Genomic DNA, 18,168 nt, shown 5'->3' with positions numbered 1-18,168 from the left:
AATCTCCTCTTCAACAGGGTACTAGGATTGCTGAGGTGCTGCCTGAGGAGAGTGACAGTGGCTCTGTGGAGCATGAGCCTGCTGTCCTCGCTCAGGATGGCAGAATTCCAAGTCCCATTCCTGCCACTCTGCCAGTGCCCATCAGCCAGCCTACCCAGACAGCTGCAGCCCAGTCCAAAATGAAGCAGTTTGAAGCCTGGCCTTAGCTGAGATCGATGGAGGTTGCCCTCAAAGGCCAAATGTAGCCTCCTCAGTTGGATGTCAGGAGCCTTCCATCACCCATGCTTTAACCACTAGAGAAGCACAGCGTAGCAACACCAGGAGAGGCGAAGGCACAAAGGACCCGCACTAAGGGAATGCAGATGGATGATTTTTTTGCATTACATTACAGTTGAATTTATAAAATTGGATTTTAATGTGTGTTTTCTGTTGGTTTTTATTTTTGTTGTTAGAAAGAGGGTGATATGATGTGATGGTCAGTGATCAAAGAAAGGCATGGAATATGGGACTGCTGCTGAACACACATGTGGTTCAGGCTCCTGATATCACTCAGTTATTTCATCACGTGGAGTCTGGGTAGAAAGGGGTTGTCTGCATTGTAGCCACTCTTCCTGTTCCTCCTGCTTCTCAGCTTCTTGCCTGATAGTTGGTGGTAAGGTGCTTCCCTCATAATGGTTAGGTTGTACAACTTGCAGCTTATCACTTCAAATCTTGACTCTGTACCTGCTTGGCATAAAACACGGGGCTTCTTTGGACAATTGAGTTGTTACTTAAGGACACCAGTGGGATGCTCTGTGTTGTTCCTTGTGGCAGCTTGGCTTCCATTTTAGGTCTGCTGTGCACATGTGCATGGGTTCTGAACAGGAGTCGTGAGCCATATCATGAGTGGCTAACCCTCATCACTGAGTACCAAACCTTTGGGTAAACTGTAGCTGGAGCAGAGATTTTCCACAATATGCAGGAATCCTGACTGCCAAGATGACAGATATTCACCTGCATGATGAGCTGCTTTTGGCTGAACTCCAGCTATGCATTGAGGGATTGGAATCCCTCTTGGTTCATGAGAATGACCGAGTTCATGTGAGGCACAAGCAAGCCAATGTGTGTGCAGTTAATTGCACCCTGCACAGTGGGGAAGCCTGCATTACAGTCAAACCTTCATGCTGGATCTGTTTGGTCCTGGGAAAAGGGAGTGGGATGAAGCTAGAGTATCATTCATTAAGTTAATGAAATAATTAATATAGAGAGCGTCAGTGATCTCCCTTATGCAGCAGTGTATTGCAAACTAAGATGTTGCTAGTGTCGCTTATAGCAACGTGAAAGGAGCCAGACCCTTGAAAGAACTGCAGTCACCTTGTAGCTAAAGCTGCCCTTGCCCTGTTTTGACATTGCAGTTGTGGTTGCAACAATTGGTGTGTTTAAGTCATGCCATCTTTAGTGAAGCAATGATGTCTCAAGCATTGTTCTCGCTAAAGTTGAGTTATGGTAACTGTTTCTTAGTGAGCCTGGCCTCCTGCTAAGAATTTTTCTTCTCCACTCCCCTCCCCAATTTCCAGCAACTTATCCTACTCAGCTTTGTTCACTCTCCCTGTCATCTTCCATTCCAAGAGGAAGACCTACTTGGCCATCCCTGTCTGGAAACATTTAGTTTCAAGACAAGATTTTAAATGAAAAAAAAAGTACTTTAGCACCAGCCAGACCACTGCTTGTAAATTATTGAAGGTTTATCAAGTATGGAAAATCTCCAAAAATGTATACAATTGCATCAGCAGCCAGAATAAATAACCCAGCAACTAAAGTAAGTAGTTCATGACCCTCATAGCAGTGCTGGTCAGGGGGCGATGCTGCTTCATTTCACCTAATGTCAAGTATGGTTGTCTGAGGTTAATGCAGGGCTCAAGTTAGGGCATGGTGCTCATAAATGGCAGTGTTAGTGTGAGTCCTTGTTGCTCTGCAAGCCGCCAGCAGTCATTATGTGCTCACGAGTAAACCTTTACTAAGATGGAGTCCAGTAGGCTTGGAGCCCTGTCTCCTCTTGGGCTGCAACTAAGCCCAGTTTCTCCCCCCATAATCTTCCAGCCACCTGCTTGTGGACTGAAGCTTATTCAAGCCCCATCTGATCATTCTGATTTGTTTTCCTTGGTGGGATAATGACTAGCTTCTCAATTTCCAGATCAGCCTATCCACACTTGGTTTTCCTTTTTTATTCTTTCATGGGATGTGTGCATTACTGGCAAGATTTGTTGCCCACCCTTAATTGCCTTTGAACTGGCTTGCTATGCAATTTCACAGAGCAGTAAAGAGCAACTATGTGGCTGTGTGTCTGGAGTCACATGTAGGCCAGACCAGGTAAGGATGGCAGATTTCCTTCCCTAAAGGACATTAGTGAACCAGATCAGTTTTTAAAACAATTGATGATCGATGATGGTTTCATGGTCACCATTACTAAGACTAGCTTTATGTTCCAGATTTATTAATTGAATTTAAATTCTACCAGCTATTGTGGTGGGAGTTGAACCCATATCCCCAGAGCATTAGCCTGGGCTACTGGTATAGTGACATGACACCAAGCACCCCCCCCCCACCCCCTCCACACACACACACCACTGTGGCAATGCAAGTCAGCCAGTCAGTTCAGGTTTTTTGCCCACTCCCTCCACCCCCACCAGAATTGTTCACTGCACCATGACCTCCCTACCGGCTAATTAATCTGCTCCCCCTCCACCCCCTGCCAAGAAGCTTTACTCTGAATAATCTAACTCAATGCTGGCTAAGCATCTTAAGAACATAGGAATGCTTTAAAGCACTTAACCTGGTTATTATACTGTACAAATGCCTGGTATTAACTGGTTAGGTGCCTAAGAAAACTTTTAAAAAAAAAAAACACTTCTTAAGCTGAAAGAGGTGCTTACTTTTCTCTTTAACTCATCTTTACAGTTGGCAATTATATGATAATCGGTCGTAACGTTTTGAAAAGTAAACTGCCGGTGAAACCGGCTCAAGTTGCCTTAGCGGCAGGAAGCAGCAGCGGCAAAGGTAGGAAAGGAGTATTAATTACGAGTGCCTGCTGCATTTAATTTATTAATGTATTGCTGACCCTGCTGCTGTCTGAATATTAACTTACTAGCACTCCATTAGTTTGATTAGTTGCTGTGCCAGCTCCTCCCATTAATCTATTAATATGTTTGCCCATTGCCCTTGATGTGCTGGGGGTATCACTGAATACATAATTTACTACTCTATTTGGTAATTAGCTGGCTGCTGTGCCTGCTGCTCAATTGATTTATTGGTTTCAGTGCCCTCTGGTCTTAAGAATTTATTAATTCATTCTTGCCCGCCTTCGCCCACTTAATTTGTTAGTGCCTGGAGCTGTATTAATGTTGTTCATTCGCTGCTGTCTGCTTAGCTGTGTGGCACTGCTAATTGGTTTGTTTTTTGCCAGTTGTCAACTGTGTCCATTCCCTTGCTTTCTGTGCTTCGGGTCCCCTGCTACGATTTGCATTGTGGCAAAAAAAGAAGAGAGAATGTTGTTCTAATTTAAGTTCTCCAGTTTGCTTTATTTTATTCTCAAACGTACATGTTATTAAGGTAACCCCTTGTGCATCGTTAGGGTGATCTGGCATCACATCCTTTGGGAAAATTGAGATGAAGCTTTCCAACATTGACTCCAACATAGAAATATATGGTATCTAGCTTCTCAAATGATGTGCAAAAGTCCTGTATCAATTTATCATTCTTTCACTGATCCTTTCATTTCTCAGCGCTTTAAGAGCTGGATTAGCCTGACCTATCAGTTGAAAGTTCTAAGGCAGCTCTTTCCAATTTAAACACCCTGAAATGCCTGTTGGGGCAGCTGCCTACACAACTCTTGCTTCATTTAATGGGATAAAAGCAAAATACTGTGGAAGTTGGAGATCTGAAATAAAAAAAAAAGTGCTGGAAAAACGTAGTAGGTCTGGCATCACCTGTGGAGAGAGAAACAGCATTAACGTTTTGAGTCAAATATGACTCTTTGGAACCGACCGAGGTCACCCTCTTGTGCATTCAGTATTCAATTTGAAAGAGTTTCCAGTCATCCACATAACTGGACAGTCACATAGAACTGTTTGTTTGAATTACCTATATTTTAGGGCATAGAAACAGTCCATTTGACCTAACCAGTTCATACATGTTCATTCTTCACTTGAGCCTCCTTCCATCTTTCCTCATCTAAATCTATCATTGTAACCCTCTTTCCCTTCTCCTGTTGTTGCCTAGCTTTCCCTTAAATGTATCTATACTATTCGCTTCAACCACTCCCTGTGGTAGTGAGTTCCATATTTTCACCATTCTTTAGGTAAAGAAGTTTCTTCGAATTCCCTATTGGATTTCTTGGTGACACTTTATATTGATCGCTTCTAGTTACGCTCTTCCTCACAAAAAGAAGCATTCTGTCTGTATCTACTCTTATCAAAACCTTTCATTATTTTAAATACCTCTTAGGTAATCCATTAACCTTCTTATTTCAAGAGAAAAGAGACAATCCTTTCCTGATATGTATGCCCACGCATTTCTGATATCATCCTTATAAATTTTCTCTGTACCCTCTCCAGTGCCTCTCCTTTTTATGATGTGACCAGAACTGCGTGCAGCCCTCTAGGTGTGGTCTAACCAAGGTTCAATACAGGTTTGCCATATCTTGCCTATTTTTCAATTTTGTTCCTCTAGAAATAAAGCCAAATGCCTGGTTTGCTTTTTTTTTTCTTAATGACCTTGCTTACCTGTGGTGCAGCTTTTAATGATTGATATATTTGTAGTCCTAGATCCCTTTGTTCCTCTACCCCACCTAGACTTGCACCTTCCAAGTAATAGGTGATATTCTTCCTATCAAAATGTGCTACCTCACATTTATCTGTGTTGAACTTGTTTGCCAATTATTTGTGCATTCTGCAATTTCACTAATGTCTTCTTGTAATTTGTTACAGTCCTTCTCAGTATTGGCTGTCATCTCAATTTGGTGTCACCTGCAAATTTCAAATTGTGTTTTTGGTTCCAAAGTCCAGATTGTTAACATAAATTGCAAACAGCAGGGTCCCACTATGATCCTTGTGGAACACTACTTCCTACCTTCTGTCACTCTGAATAACAACCCATTATTCCCGCTCTGCTTTCTGTCTTGGACCCAACTGGCAATCCATTCTACCACTTATCCTGACTCTACTACATTCTCTGCCCTTATTCATTAGTCTATTATGGGGCTCCTTACTGAAGGTCTTTTGAAAATCCAGATAAATTACATCTACTGCATTACTATTGTCTACCCTGAAAAAAAAATCAACAAGATTGATCAAGATTTTTCCTTTTGAAGCCCATGCTGACTATTCATTATCTGTTTCATCTTTAGATGTTCTTCTAATCTCCCCTTTTTAATAGGGATTGCATGTTTTTCTATCACTGATGTTAAGCCAACTGGCCTATAATAGTCATAGAGGTCTACAGCACAGAAAAAGGCCCTTCGGCCCATCGTGTCTGCGCCGGTCAAACAAGTACCTAACTATTCTGATCCCATTTTCCAACACTAGGTCCATAGCCTTGTATGCCATGGCATCGCAAGTGCACATCCAAATACTAAAGTGTTTTAAGGGTTTCTGCCTTTACTATCCTTTTTCAGGCAGTGAGTTCCAGATTCCCACCATCCTCTGGGTGAAAAAGCTCTTCCTCACATCCCCTCTAAACCTTCTGCCCCTTACCTTAAATCTATGGCCCCTGGTTATTGAACCCTCCACTAAGGGAAATAGTTCCTTCCTGTCTACCCTATTTATGCCCCTCATAATTTTATGCACCTCAATCATGTCCCCACTCAATCTCCTTTGCTCCAGGGAAAATAACCCCAGTCTATCCAATCTCTCCTCATAACTAAAACTCTCTGGCCCAGGCAACATCCTGGTAAATCTCTGCACTCTCTCGCTAGTGCAATCACATCCTTCCTATAATGCGGATTCCAGAACTGCACACAATACTCTAGCTGTGGCCTAACCAGCGTTTTATACAGTTCCATCCCCTGACATGGTTCTGTTCCCTTTTATATAGGAATTAGCTATCCACTAGTCCTCTGCATTGCCCATTTTTAAAAAAGAATTATTAAATGTGTATATAATTCCTCTGCTATCTCTTCCCCAGATTCTTTTTAAAATATGTGGATACAATCCATCTGGACCAGGGTATTTTTTTTCTCTCAATGTGGCATGGTTCCCCATAAGTCTGTAAACTTAGGACAAAGTCTCAACAATTGTATAATTTTAGATTGAAGCAGGATTTCATTTGCAAGTTCTTTTTAAAGAAAATATATCATTCCACATTGTACTTGGATTAGACAACCACAACAACTCCCTTTATTCCATAACACTTAAAATATATCATGATGGTAATGCATTCACAATTGCACTGCATGATCCACTCTCCTTATCAAACACTCTGTGCAAGTGTGAACAGTATAATTTCAACTTGAGATGAAAATGTCACTAGAATAGCACTCTGTAATGGCAATGCCACTTGAATTATTCAACCACTGTAAATCCGTGAAACCTGTGTTATAATGTACATTACATAACATTAAGAAGTGTACCCTCAAACTCGCTGTAAGCAACACTGAGAAATCTGCTAAAATACAGATGTACGTTTTTATCCCAAATCAGGCTGTCCAAAAACCAGATGTTTTTCTCTCCGCCCACAGAGCACTGTGAATGGAGAAAAAAATTAAATAATTGAAAACTCTTTGAAATACAGTATGTGGTTATATGGGTGCTTACATTAATCACATCCTTGAAATCATTGTAGCCACTGAACAATATTTTTGGCATAATCAGTCTGAAACTTGGATATTAAATGCAGGGATTAAGTACAAGGAACTGTCCTCGCTGAGAGTATATCACGGGTTAAAACAGGTGTCCTGGACGGATTGCCGACCTTGGAAACAAAAAGTGGAACAACCTCAGGCCAGTTCAGAGACTTGAAAGTAAAATGTTTACCTTTTGCCGCCTGCCTGCTCTCATGTGATCCAGTGGGTAATCTAAAATCTGGCATGGTCTGGGTTCTGAGATAATGACTAGGTAATTTGTATTTTTTGGTGATGGTGGTTGAGGGATAAATATTGACCCGGCCACTGGGAAGAACTGCCCTGGTACTGGATCTTCTACACCCAAAGGAAGGCAGACAGAGCCTCGGTTTAACGTATCAAGATGAAAGATGGCACCTCTGACAGTGCAGCTCTCTCTCAGTACTGCACTGAAATGTCAGTATAGGTTCTGTGGTCAATTGTCTGGAGTGAGGCTCAAGCTCACAGTCCTTCTGACTCAAAGGCAAGAGGGCTACTCACTGAGCTAAGGTACCGGATTTTGGACATCAGACCTGTATAATGGTTTTGAACAGCATTTGTGATACTTGCTGCCTTTTCTTTAACGTGTGAAGTAATGATAAATGGATCCCAAGCCAGATGAAAGTATGAAACTAGACACACATCCTTTCCTTCATAGTTGGTTTATTTGCAGAGTGCAGCATTACTTATATTTGCCTTCTACCTGGGCAAATTAACACATTAAATGAAATTGATAGCCTCATGAAGGGGTGCTGTATCAAAAAACAAAATCTTAAAGGTAATGTACTACTCAAATTAAAATGTTGTTCTTGAGGCTGGTGAAGCGCACCAGTTCCCCTGTGGTGCCCACCAGTCATGGAAGCCCAGCAGTTTGAGTGCTCTAAGTACTTAATTTTAAAAATGCCCTATATCTGTGTATTTTAACATTTATAATTTACATGCCATTAACATTAATACCTACTTCTGTTACTTATAATGGACAAGGCTGTTCAATCCCTCCTCCCACTAGTGCTGCTGTGACACATGCTGCCCAGCTTTGCCGACTATACAAATATTGCATTTTACAGCACCAAAGGAGACCTGTACAGCCCATTCTGCCAGCTCTCATTTCCCCTTGTCTGCTCATTCCTGTTGTCATTTTGGTTAAAATCTCTCTCCCATCTTCACTATGCTCCACGGGTTTTCCCTAAATTAAAGATGCCCAAAACTGGAGGCTGTTGTATAAACTTGCAGTCTGACTGGAGATCTACCATTTTGAAACAATGAACAACTATATAAACAGTTTATAAATCTTGCAGATCAGCATTTACTGTTTTGAACTGAAAATTCTCCTCATACATTTTTCTTTGTTTAATAATTATAACTGGGAACACTGGTTTGGAAGTCTTAGATTTAGCACAAATCATTCTGAATAGATTTCTGTCAGGTTAAGGATTTGTATGTTTCAGATTCTGTTATTTGCTTTTCTGATGCTGCTGAATCCTGGTAACTTGCACCATTCCAGTGCTGGTTCATTCTGGGCTGTGGTTCCACCTCCACAATCAAGTATGGTGCCTAAATGTGCACCTAGTCCATGACAGGCTGTTCAGCTATTCCCCTTTTCTTTGGAGGTGTCAGCCTTGGCTCAGTGAGTAGCCCTCTTGCCTTTGAGTCAGAAGGACTGTGAGCTTGAGCCCCACTCCGGACAATTGACCACAGAACCTATACTGACATTTCAGTGCAGTACTGAGGGAGTGCTGCATTGTCAGAGGTGCCATCTTTCATCTTGATACATTAAACCGAGGCTCTGTCTGCCTTCCTTTGGGTGTAGAAGATCCAGTACCAGGAAGAGCAGGGCAGTTCTTCCCAGTGACTGGGTCAATATTTATCCCTCAACCACCATCACCAAAAAAACAAATTACCTAGTCATTATCACATTGCTGTTTGTTGGGTCTTGCTGTGCTCAAATTGGCTGCTACATTACCAACATTGCAGCAACAATAGTTACATTTCAAAAGTACTTCATAAGCTCTTTGGAATGTCCTGATGTCATGAAAGATAATACATGATGCAAGTCTTTCCTGCTTAACAGAAGCCTACTGTAATATCACCCCAGCTCAAACCATCCCATTCAGCGCAGCTCATCATGGACTACCCCATGTACATTTGTGTCTAAGGTAAGGGAAGGATGTCTGATCATTCTGGTTTTTGATCTTTGCTTTGCAGCAATATAAAGAAAAAGAAGAATGGAGCAAGATGGGAACTTTCTTTCAGAGTTTACACTGGAATTTTGATACTAAGAGCGAACTCCACAGAATTGCCACATGCATTGCTGTTACTCTTGTTAAAAGCAAGGATAATGGAGCTGCAGTTCCCTTCTGTGAATTTGCAAAAGCAGGTATGGTTCATTTGATAAATGTTAGCACAAAGATGTTGGATGCTCTTAGTTCCATTCTGGTGACTACCAAAGCAATTACACTGCAGTTTTTAACTAGTTCAGTGTATGAGAGATTTTACCATAGTTTTCAAGTGACAAAGATATTGCAAAATTGATTCTCTCTAATTGGATTTTTATTCATTTGTGCCAGATGATTCCAGATCCCTTGTGGTTGTTGCATGTGAGAGCTGCATCATTCACTGATTCGCTGAATGCAGCAATTCCTCGTAGAGGTACAGCTCCCTGGCACACTCTGGTCATTTGCCGCAAGTGGCATTCCTCATGCCTTCAGCATTAGAGTACTTTTCGATGAGAGGCTGTTCTCAACCAAGCCTGGTCATGTCCTCAGCTAATGCCCAGTAACGCTCAGATGTGACTGATAGACACTGATTAAAAAGCGACAACCGTGGCTACTTGTTCTTCACTTGGGGGTACTGACATCACGTGTAATGCCACTACTGCAGTGCAGTTTAGAATTTTTTGCATGGTGCTCCCATGCTTACCCTGTGTGCCTCTCCATAACCATTCTCTCTCTTCCATTTGTCTCTGGGCCTCCTAAATATTTTCCCCTATGTTTGCCACTCTCTTTCTCTCCTTGCTTCACTTGATGCCTTGCATTCATCTTTGTTTCCACCATTTCATTCTGTCCATTTGTGCCCCTGCATTTCAGTCTCGTGTGTCCTTGTGTCTGGTATCAGGGAAAGTCATAGGGAACATTAATTGAGTGGAGCCAGGGAGGGTGTTAAATTGGGAAAGGAAGTGTCACAAAGGATTGGGCTGGGGAACACCAGCTATGAAAAGTATTCTGGCTGTTAATGGGCTCTAGGGCTAAGGGAATGGCAGTGGTTTGGGGCAAGGAACTGAATTATGCTTGGCTGAGATGATTCTGGATACAGCAGAAACTACAAAGCAGATTGATGGTGTAGAAGTAGGATTGGCTCACTGACCCCCTATTGACTTTAATAAAGGCCTTTAATTTAGATTACCTTTTTTTACTTGAGGTGGATCGCACTTTCCAGAAAGTGTTTATATCCTGCACCTTGGCACGTCTAAGGTCAAGTATGTCATGTGGGGCTGGAGTTACAGGTCTCCCAGACGCAGGTAGGAGTGGAAAGTTCCTCCTATCCTTGAAGGATAGTTGGGGTTCCATGACAATCTGGCAAATTTCATGGTCTTTTTCAGGTGTTGCCTCACCACAAATGACTTGATTTATTGAATTCCGTTTCAGAACTTGCCTTGGTGGGATTTGCACTCCCAACCTCTGGATTACTAGTCTGGTACCTTAACTGCAAAGCTACCCATAGCCATTAGCTAACTAAAGGTGTCAAATAATAAGCGTCTTTCTCAATGTCATAGGAAAGCCTTTAAGGGAATCCTACCCCTGAATTTCAAGAGCAATTTGCTGGTTAAGATTGGAAAATGGTCGTTGGGCATATGGTTTGTAGTAGGTAGAAAGAGAATGAAGGGGGAGCCAGTGGATGTGATTCATTTGGACTTCCAGAAGGCTTTCGACAAAGTCCCACATAAGAGATTGGTGTGTAAAATTAAAGCACGTGGGATTGGGGTTGGTGTATTGACATGGATAGAAAACTGGTTGGCAGATAGGAAACAAAGAGTAGGAATAAACAGGCCTTTCTTCCAATGGCAGGCAATGACTAGTGGGGTACCGCAGGGATCGGTGCTGGGACCCCAGTTACTCACAATATATATTAATAATTTAGATGAGGGAATTAAATGTAGTATCTCCAAATTTGCAGATGACACAAAGCTTGGTGGGAGGTTGAGCTGTGGGGAGAATGCAGAGATACTTCAGTGTGATTTGGACAAGCTGAGTGAGTGGGCAACTGCATGGCAGATGCAGTCTAAGGTGGATAAATGTGAGGTTATCCATTTTGGTAGCAAAAACCTAGATTATTATCTGAATGGCTATAAATTGAGAGAGGGGAATGTGCAACGAGACATGGGTGCCCTTGTATACCAGTCGCTGAAGGTAAGCATGCAGGTGCAGCAGGTGGTAAAGAAGGCAAATGGTATGTTGGCCTTCATAGCCAGAGGATTCGAGTACAGGAACAGGGATGCCTTGCTGTAATTGAGACTACACCTGGAATATTGTGTGCAGTTTTGGTCTCCTGATCTGAGGAAGGACGTACTTGCTATAGAGGGAGTGCAGCCAAGGTTTACCCGACTGATTCCTGGGGTGGCGGGACTGACATATGAGGAGAGATTGAGTTGATTAGGATTGTATTCGCTGGAGTTCAGAAGAATGAGGGGGGATCTCATAGAAACCTATAAAATTCTAACAGGACTAGACAGGATAGATGCAGGAAGGATGTTCCCATTGGTGGGGTAGTCCAGAACTAGAGGGTCACAGTCTGAGGATATGGAATTGACCATTTAGGACTGAGATGAGGAGAAATTTCTTCACCCAGAGTGTGGTGAGCCTGTGGAATTCGTTACCACAAAGTAGTTGAGGCCAAAACATTGTATGTTTTCAAGAAGGAGTTAGATATAGCCCTTGGGGCGAAAGGGATCAAAGGGTATGGGGAGAAAGTGGGAGCAGGCTATTGAGTTGGATGATCAGCCATGATCATAACGAATGGTAGAGAAGGCTCAAAGGGCCGAATGGCCTACTCCTAGTTTCTATGAAAAGTGCTGAAGGCAGGTAGCTGGTTGACAAGAATGATGAAACACCACCATTGATGGGAGGCCTGCAGCCACACTGTGACAAGCAACTGTTTACATTGAAAGTTTCAGTTATGAATATTGGCATAAAAGCATTACCAAAAACGATGACACCATGAAGTTGGGTGGGTAGTAATAAAATGAGTGCAGACTGAAATATTGGAACGCAAAATGTAATTAAAATTTTGTCCATTGTGCTTTGTTTTTCAGTTTGGCAAAAGCCACACATCAATGGTATGGCCAAGAAATTGCTTGTTGGGATTGGAACCTCAGTGATGGTTGCTTACTATAAAAGTGAGCAGTGGAGAAAGGTATGTTCAAGGCTTGTCTATCTCAATGAAAAATAGTGAAGCCCATTTACTTTCAGAATTTACCCATCCATTTTATTTGCATTGTTACTCTTGCTTTTGTCATTTTCAACACCAAAGAACATTCAAAACTATGTTTCTTGTCACCCTTGTTCACTGCTCTCCGTGAGGACTTGACGTTCTTATTTTCGCATTTTGGTTGTTGTCAAATGGCTTTGTGTATTATTTTAATAAAGTTATTTACTCATTGTGTAATCAGTATTACCACCAGAATATCACCAGTCACTATTTTAATTGTCTTAATTTACATTGGTTACTTGTTGAGAAGCCAAAGTCGAGGGCCAAGATGCACAGTGCTAGGATAACAGCATGTTTGGAAGGAGATTAGGTTATTCAGGCACTGGTGGCTAGATGATGCCAACCTTGGGCGTTAAAAGATTGAGGAGGCCAAGGAGATTGCGTTTTCATTACACAGAAAAAATTAGAGTAGGAATGGTTATAATCAAATGAGAGGCTGGAGGTGAGCAAAGGTTTGACCATCTGATAAAGGCTTTTTCTTGTTCTCTGGTTAGGTGAGAGGTATCATCCAACATACGAGCAGTATTCAACTCTGGAGAATTGTGTGGTCGAAGGGGATGTAAAAATCTGGCATGTAATAGGAAAGGAAGTTTTTTTTTTTGGAGAGAGCTGTGTCAATGGACAGGATATGAGATCTCCTGAGATCAGTTGATGGTGAAGTCTAGAATGTCAATAGCTGAAGAAGGACTAAAATTGGAGTTGTCGGTGTTGGGGTGATTTGATTCAATTTCGAGGATTGAAAGAAACCAGGTTTTCAGTTCCCTGTTGAAGGATGTGGAGGAGAATTAGATGTAATGTCCAACCTTTGCACTGCAAGAGGTTTAGTGAGCGGATATTATATTTTTGAATTTTTACATCTTTCGTGATGTCAGAGTCCCACAGCATATGCAATCACTGTTGTGGTGTGGCAGTCAATTTGTACATGGCAAAGTCCCACAAACAGCAGTATAATAACTAGCAACTTATTTTAATTATGTTGATTGAAAGAGAAATGTTTATGGAGAACTCCTGTCTTCCCATGGCATTCTTCAAAAAGAGGATTTTTTTTTTTACAATGATCTGATTTCGGGGCCTTGGTTTAGCTTCACTTCCAAAAGGCGACATCTTTAATAGTTCTTTCACTCTCCTTGTGATGTGTCCTGTTCTTCCCCCCACCCCCCCCCGCCCCCACCCCCAAGCCTTTTCCCTGTCTCTACACTTGCTTAAAATCCATTCATCCCTGACTTCCATTTTTGACAATAGGTCATTGATTAGAAATGCTTTTCTCTATTTCTCGCTCCTCTGATGCTGCATGAGCTGCTGACTTTTTCCAGCATTTTCTGTTTTTATTTTTGATTTCCAGCATCTGCAGTATTTTGATTTTAGCTTTGTTAGATTTAGAAGTGTTTCTGGTTTAATTTAAGTGTGTTGAACTATAACTGAATTGTGTGAATATTTTGTCTTATCGAACAGGCAAGAAAAGTTCTGGACATGTTGCAGGAAATTCCAGTGAATTTCACCGTATTGAAGAGTCTCGTTAACGAGTGTGCTGTATCAAGATGTCAGATCATTAACATTGCTGGAGAAATCTTTCTCAAAACAGGATGTGTGAATAAAGCACTTTGGCTATTAAGAGGTATTTCCTAATTTATTCAAAATGCCTCAATGGATGGATGCAAATGACATTGAACAGTTAAGCTTTTCCTTATCACTGTCAAACTCAGAAACATTTACTTGTAACTGTTATTTTCTGTGACTATTTAAGGTAATACGAGCATGGGGATTTTCACTGAATTTTCAATTCTGCACAAATCCTGGGAATTGCTATAATTTCACAGAGAAATGGCCATTGGGTGTTGTTTCTAAGAAAATTTGTACTTGGGGAAGTTAGGTTTGTTTCAGGTTATCAAGGTTACCCAAGAAGCGTGTTTCTAATGTTTCACTGTGCTTTACTCTATTCTTAGTAATAGACCAGGAAAAAAACCTAACACTCCATTTAGCAGATCACTGAAGCATCGAAATTTATAAAAAATTGAAAACATTTGGGCCATTGTACCCCTTCATTGGAGCCATCAAAACCAGTTTATTTTCCTCTGCTGCATGTGTTTATATAGTTGCTTCTCTCTGCCTTAACTCCTTTTTCTGAGCAAGCATAGGCACAGGAGGAGGCTGTTCGGCACCTCAGGCCTGTTCCATCATTCCATTAGATCACTGCATCTTAACTTCATCTCCTGGCCTGGTTCTGTAACCCTTAATACCCTTGTCTATCAAAAACCTATCAATCCCAGTTTTTAAACTTTCAACTGCCCTCCACACCCATCCACCCCCGCCTCAGCCTGAATTTTTTGGTGGAGGGTGTTCCAGATCTTCACTACCCTTTGTGCGAAGAACTGCTTCCTGGCACTTCCCTGAATGGTCTAGCCCCCTTGATCTGGGCTCCCCCACCAGAAGAAACAGAGCAGATAGAGAGAAATGATCAGTTCCTTTTAATCATCACAAATATCTCAATTAGATCACTTCTTAACCCTCTGTACTCTAGTAAAGCCTGTTCTAAGGAATCTGCCTTCATAATTTAACCCTGTTGAGCAACAGCAATTCTCTGGATAGCTAAAATGTAACCTAAAGCCCTCCATTTTGCTTGTTTAGTGATCTCGATGACCGCTGACCACTGATTCTACAACCACTGTACCTCCTGCCAACGCGAGATGGCCACCAATACTTGCCTGCAGCCTGTGCAGAATCCTATGTCGTCATTTGCAGGGAGACCATGCTGGCTGGGAGCCATTTACCCAAGTTTCTGACCCACCCGTGGTGGGCGGGCATTTGGTGTGCAGCTTCCCAGGAGGAGAGGCTCCCAATTCCAGGAATCAGGATGGAGAGGGAGGGGAGGCTTCTGATCCCTGAAGCCATTTACCCAGTTTTTGAGCCCCACGATGGGTGGGCAGTTGGGGCATGGCCTCTCTCAATTTCAAGTGATAGGGATGGGGGAGGCTTTTGACCCCCCCCAAGGTGATGACCGCAATTCTGTTTGCAGCTCCCAGGGCTTGTTCCTCCCAGCACAACACATTTAAGCACCAACAGGGGAGGCAGATGATGGAATACAGGCTTAATTGCACACCATTTCCTTTCACACCACTGCGATATGCTGCTGTGACAGAATGGTTTATTGGAAGAAAGATGTCTTCCCAAAAGAATCCGGGAGAAAAAGCAAGAGAAATGTTAGGGGAATCAAATGAAGTAAAAAAAAAACAGTGGGACTCTTGAGAGATTCTGCTACTGGTGCTGTAATATTTGCAATTCCAGGACCATTGATCATCACGCACGCGTCCTGATGCACATTGCCCTCTATAAAGATAGCAGCTGTGCCTACAACTGCATGGCATTGGCAGCAAATGTAGCCTTCTACAATCAGAAGAAATAGTTTTTCTCTGTTCAACCTGTCAAAATCCTTATTATTTAAAACGATCTTTATTAAAATTCCTCATGGTCTCCACACACCTGGACCTTGTGGCTGATGGCTAATATTTATAACTGGCTTCTTAGTTTATATTTGAGTGCTACACCTTCTAAGCAATGGATGGTCTCAGCACCTATTCCCACAGCATCCTGTTATTGAATGGCGAAAGTAGGCAGTGTTCACAAAATCTCAGATTAAAGATGCACCATTTGAGTAATTTTCTTTGTTGGATGTTTTGTTTGGCCAAGAGAAAAGAATTGAGTGGGATGGGAGGCTCTGCCTTCTGCAGGCTTCATAAATCAGCCCATTAATGACAATATTGAGGACCAGCTAAGTCAACAGGACCATCACCAAGGCTGCTTTATTGATCCCAAATATGATGGCTTTGCAGGCTGCAACATGGGGCTACTGTCATTCAGTTCTAAAACATGATTCCAGTATTGATATGTTACTGAAGTATGTCCAATTGGTCTAAGAGCAAGTGCGATTGTTCACCTTAGAGTAGAGAAGGTTAAAGAAAGATTTAATAGTTGTGCTTGAAATTGGAGTGAAAGAGGAAGAACTGTATTTCTACTAGCAGGAGGGACAGTAACCAGAGGACACTGATTTAAGATAAATGAAGAGGGCACTCAGTGCATACATCCGCCACAGTGTTAACTCATTGTTATTACAATTAAACAGCTCTTCCTTGAGGCTTTTCCCTGCCTGGTTGATGGTCTGTAACTACAAAGCTGAAAAAATAATTTTTTTTATTAAGAGCTTCAATTTCACTGAGGAGGCTTCAGGCCAATCCACATGCAGCAACCTGTTCGGAAAACTCTTCGCATTTTGACAGCTGTAACAAATTCCGCCACAGTAACTGAGACAATCTGCAATATTTCAACAATATTCCAGGATCCAGGTCTTCACCAAAAACTAATCAGTTCTTTGTTGGACCATGGTTTATTGGAAGAAAGATGCACCAAGTTTAATGAAAATCCATCCATTAGCTTTTGAGATATTGTTTATAAACTAACAGGGCAATAACGTTACCTCTGTCCACCTTTATTGGTGGAAGCAATTGGCAAAGGTACCAGAGGGAGGGTAGATGAGAATCGGTTTTAAGCGGCTAGTTATGATCATCTGAAAGTGTGGCGGAGGCAGATTCAACGGTGACTTTCAAAAGGAAATTGAATAAATACTTGAGTGGAAAGAGTTTGCAATGCTATGGGGAAGGGGCATGGGGCTAATTTGATAGCTCGTTCAAAGAGCTGGCATAGGAACAATGGTTAGAATGACCAGCTGGCTAAAAGGATTTTAAAGGAGAGACCCGTCCTATTATATAGCTCCAGCTGATTCAGGGATCCTCTTCCAGACATATCGTGGGGGAAAGCTCTCATAACTTCTAAAAGGAAATCTGAGTTACGGGAAGTTTGAAGTAAGAAGCTCTCCTGGTCGGGGACATTTTAGTTTGGGGATTGGCTTCATATGAAATTCCCAGGTATGTGGGTGTATCTAGTCCACATTACAGGTTGTGGACAGATCATGGTAATTGCCAGCAGCCGTTATGGCTATTGTTTAGCTAGTGATGTTGCTGCAGCAATTCATTGCTGATTTTCATGCAATGCTGAGGTTGTGTCTCACAACATAGTTAGAATTGGGGTAGTCGGAGGTGGGGGTAGTCCAGGGGGTCAGGAGAGTGGTCGCGGGTGGGGTGGGGTCCCTTGGGGGGTTAGGGAGTCGGGGTGGCGTGCAGTCGGGGTGGTGTGGTGCATGTCAGTACTAAATTTACCCAGGAGTTAGAAGTGGTTTTAATTCTTCTAACTCTTCCTGGGTAACTATCCTGGTAAGACAGTTGGAGCTATCCTAAGTCTGCAATTTAAATCGGTGCAGGGCAATTGCCTAACAAAAGTTTTCATTCCCTAGGCAGTCCTTGCGCATGGGGACTTCTGGGCTGGGTTGCTGGGCCAAATTCCCTAACAGCATGGTGGGTGTACCTACAACACATGGACTGCAGCAGCTCAAGAAGGCAGCTCACCACCACCTTCTCAAGGACAATTAGGGATGGGCAATAAGTGCTGGCCCAGCCAGCAATGGCCACATCCTGTGAGTGAATTTTTTTTAAATGATACATGGTTTCATGGTGCAAAGACAAGGGTGTGGTAATGGGACAAGTAAAAAATGAGTCCAGAAGAGGAGTGAATTACAGAGTAATGAATAGCTGCTACCTGAAAGCAAAACCAGGGAAATAAAAGAAACCGACAAAGATAAAGGGGACAAACTGGGGGCAGAGGTTACAATTTAAAATTGTTGAACTCCGTGTTGAGTGCGGAAGGCTGTAAAGTGCCTAGCTGAATGGAGGTGCTGTCCCTCGCTTGTGTTGAGAAGGAGACCAAAGACAAAAGTCAGAATGGGA

At 42.3% G+C, this 18,168-nt stretch overlaps 1 protein-coding gene across 1 annotated transcript in view; it reads left to right on the top strand.

Annotated features, from left to right (window-relative positions):
• Nucleotides 1–18,168, top strand: part of topaz1 (testis and ovary specific PAZ domain containing 1) — a 62,685-nt gene that overhangs the window by 35,297 nt on the left and 9,220 nt on the right. The window contains exons 15-17 of the mRNA XM_041190228.1: nt 9,059–9,230; nt 12,162–12,262; nt 13,790–13,952. Coding sequence (XP_041046162.1) covers nt 9,059–9,230; nt 12,162–12,262; nt 13,790–13,952 — 436 coding nt within the window. The remainder of the gene's footprint in view (nt 1–9,058; nt 9,231–12,161; nt 12,263–13,789; nt 13,953–18,168) is intronic.

The sequence above is a fragment of the Carcharodon carcharias genome, chromosome 6 (genome assembly GCF_017639515.1).
Source record: "Carcharodon carcharias isolate sCarCar2 chromosome 6, sCarCar2.pri, whole genome shotgun sequence".
Classification (NCBI taxonomy): domain Eukaryota; kingdom Metazoa; phylum Chordata; class Chondrichthyes; order Lamniformes; family Lamnidae; genus Carcharodon; species Carcharodon carcharias.
Note: the sequence above shows the minus strand (reverse complement) of the source record. Positions and strands in the feature narration are given on the sequence as shown.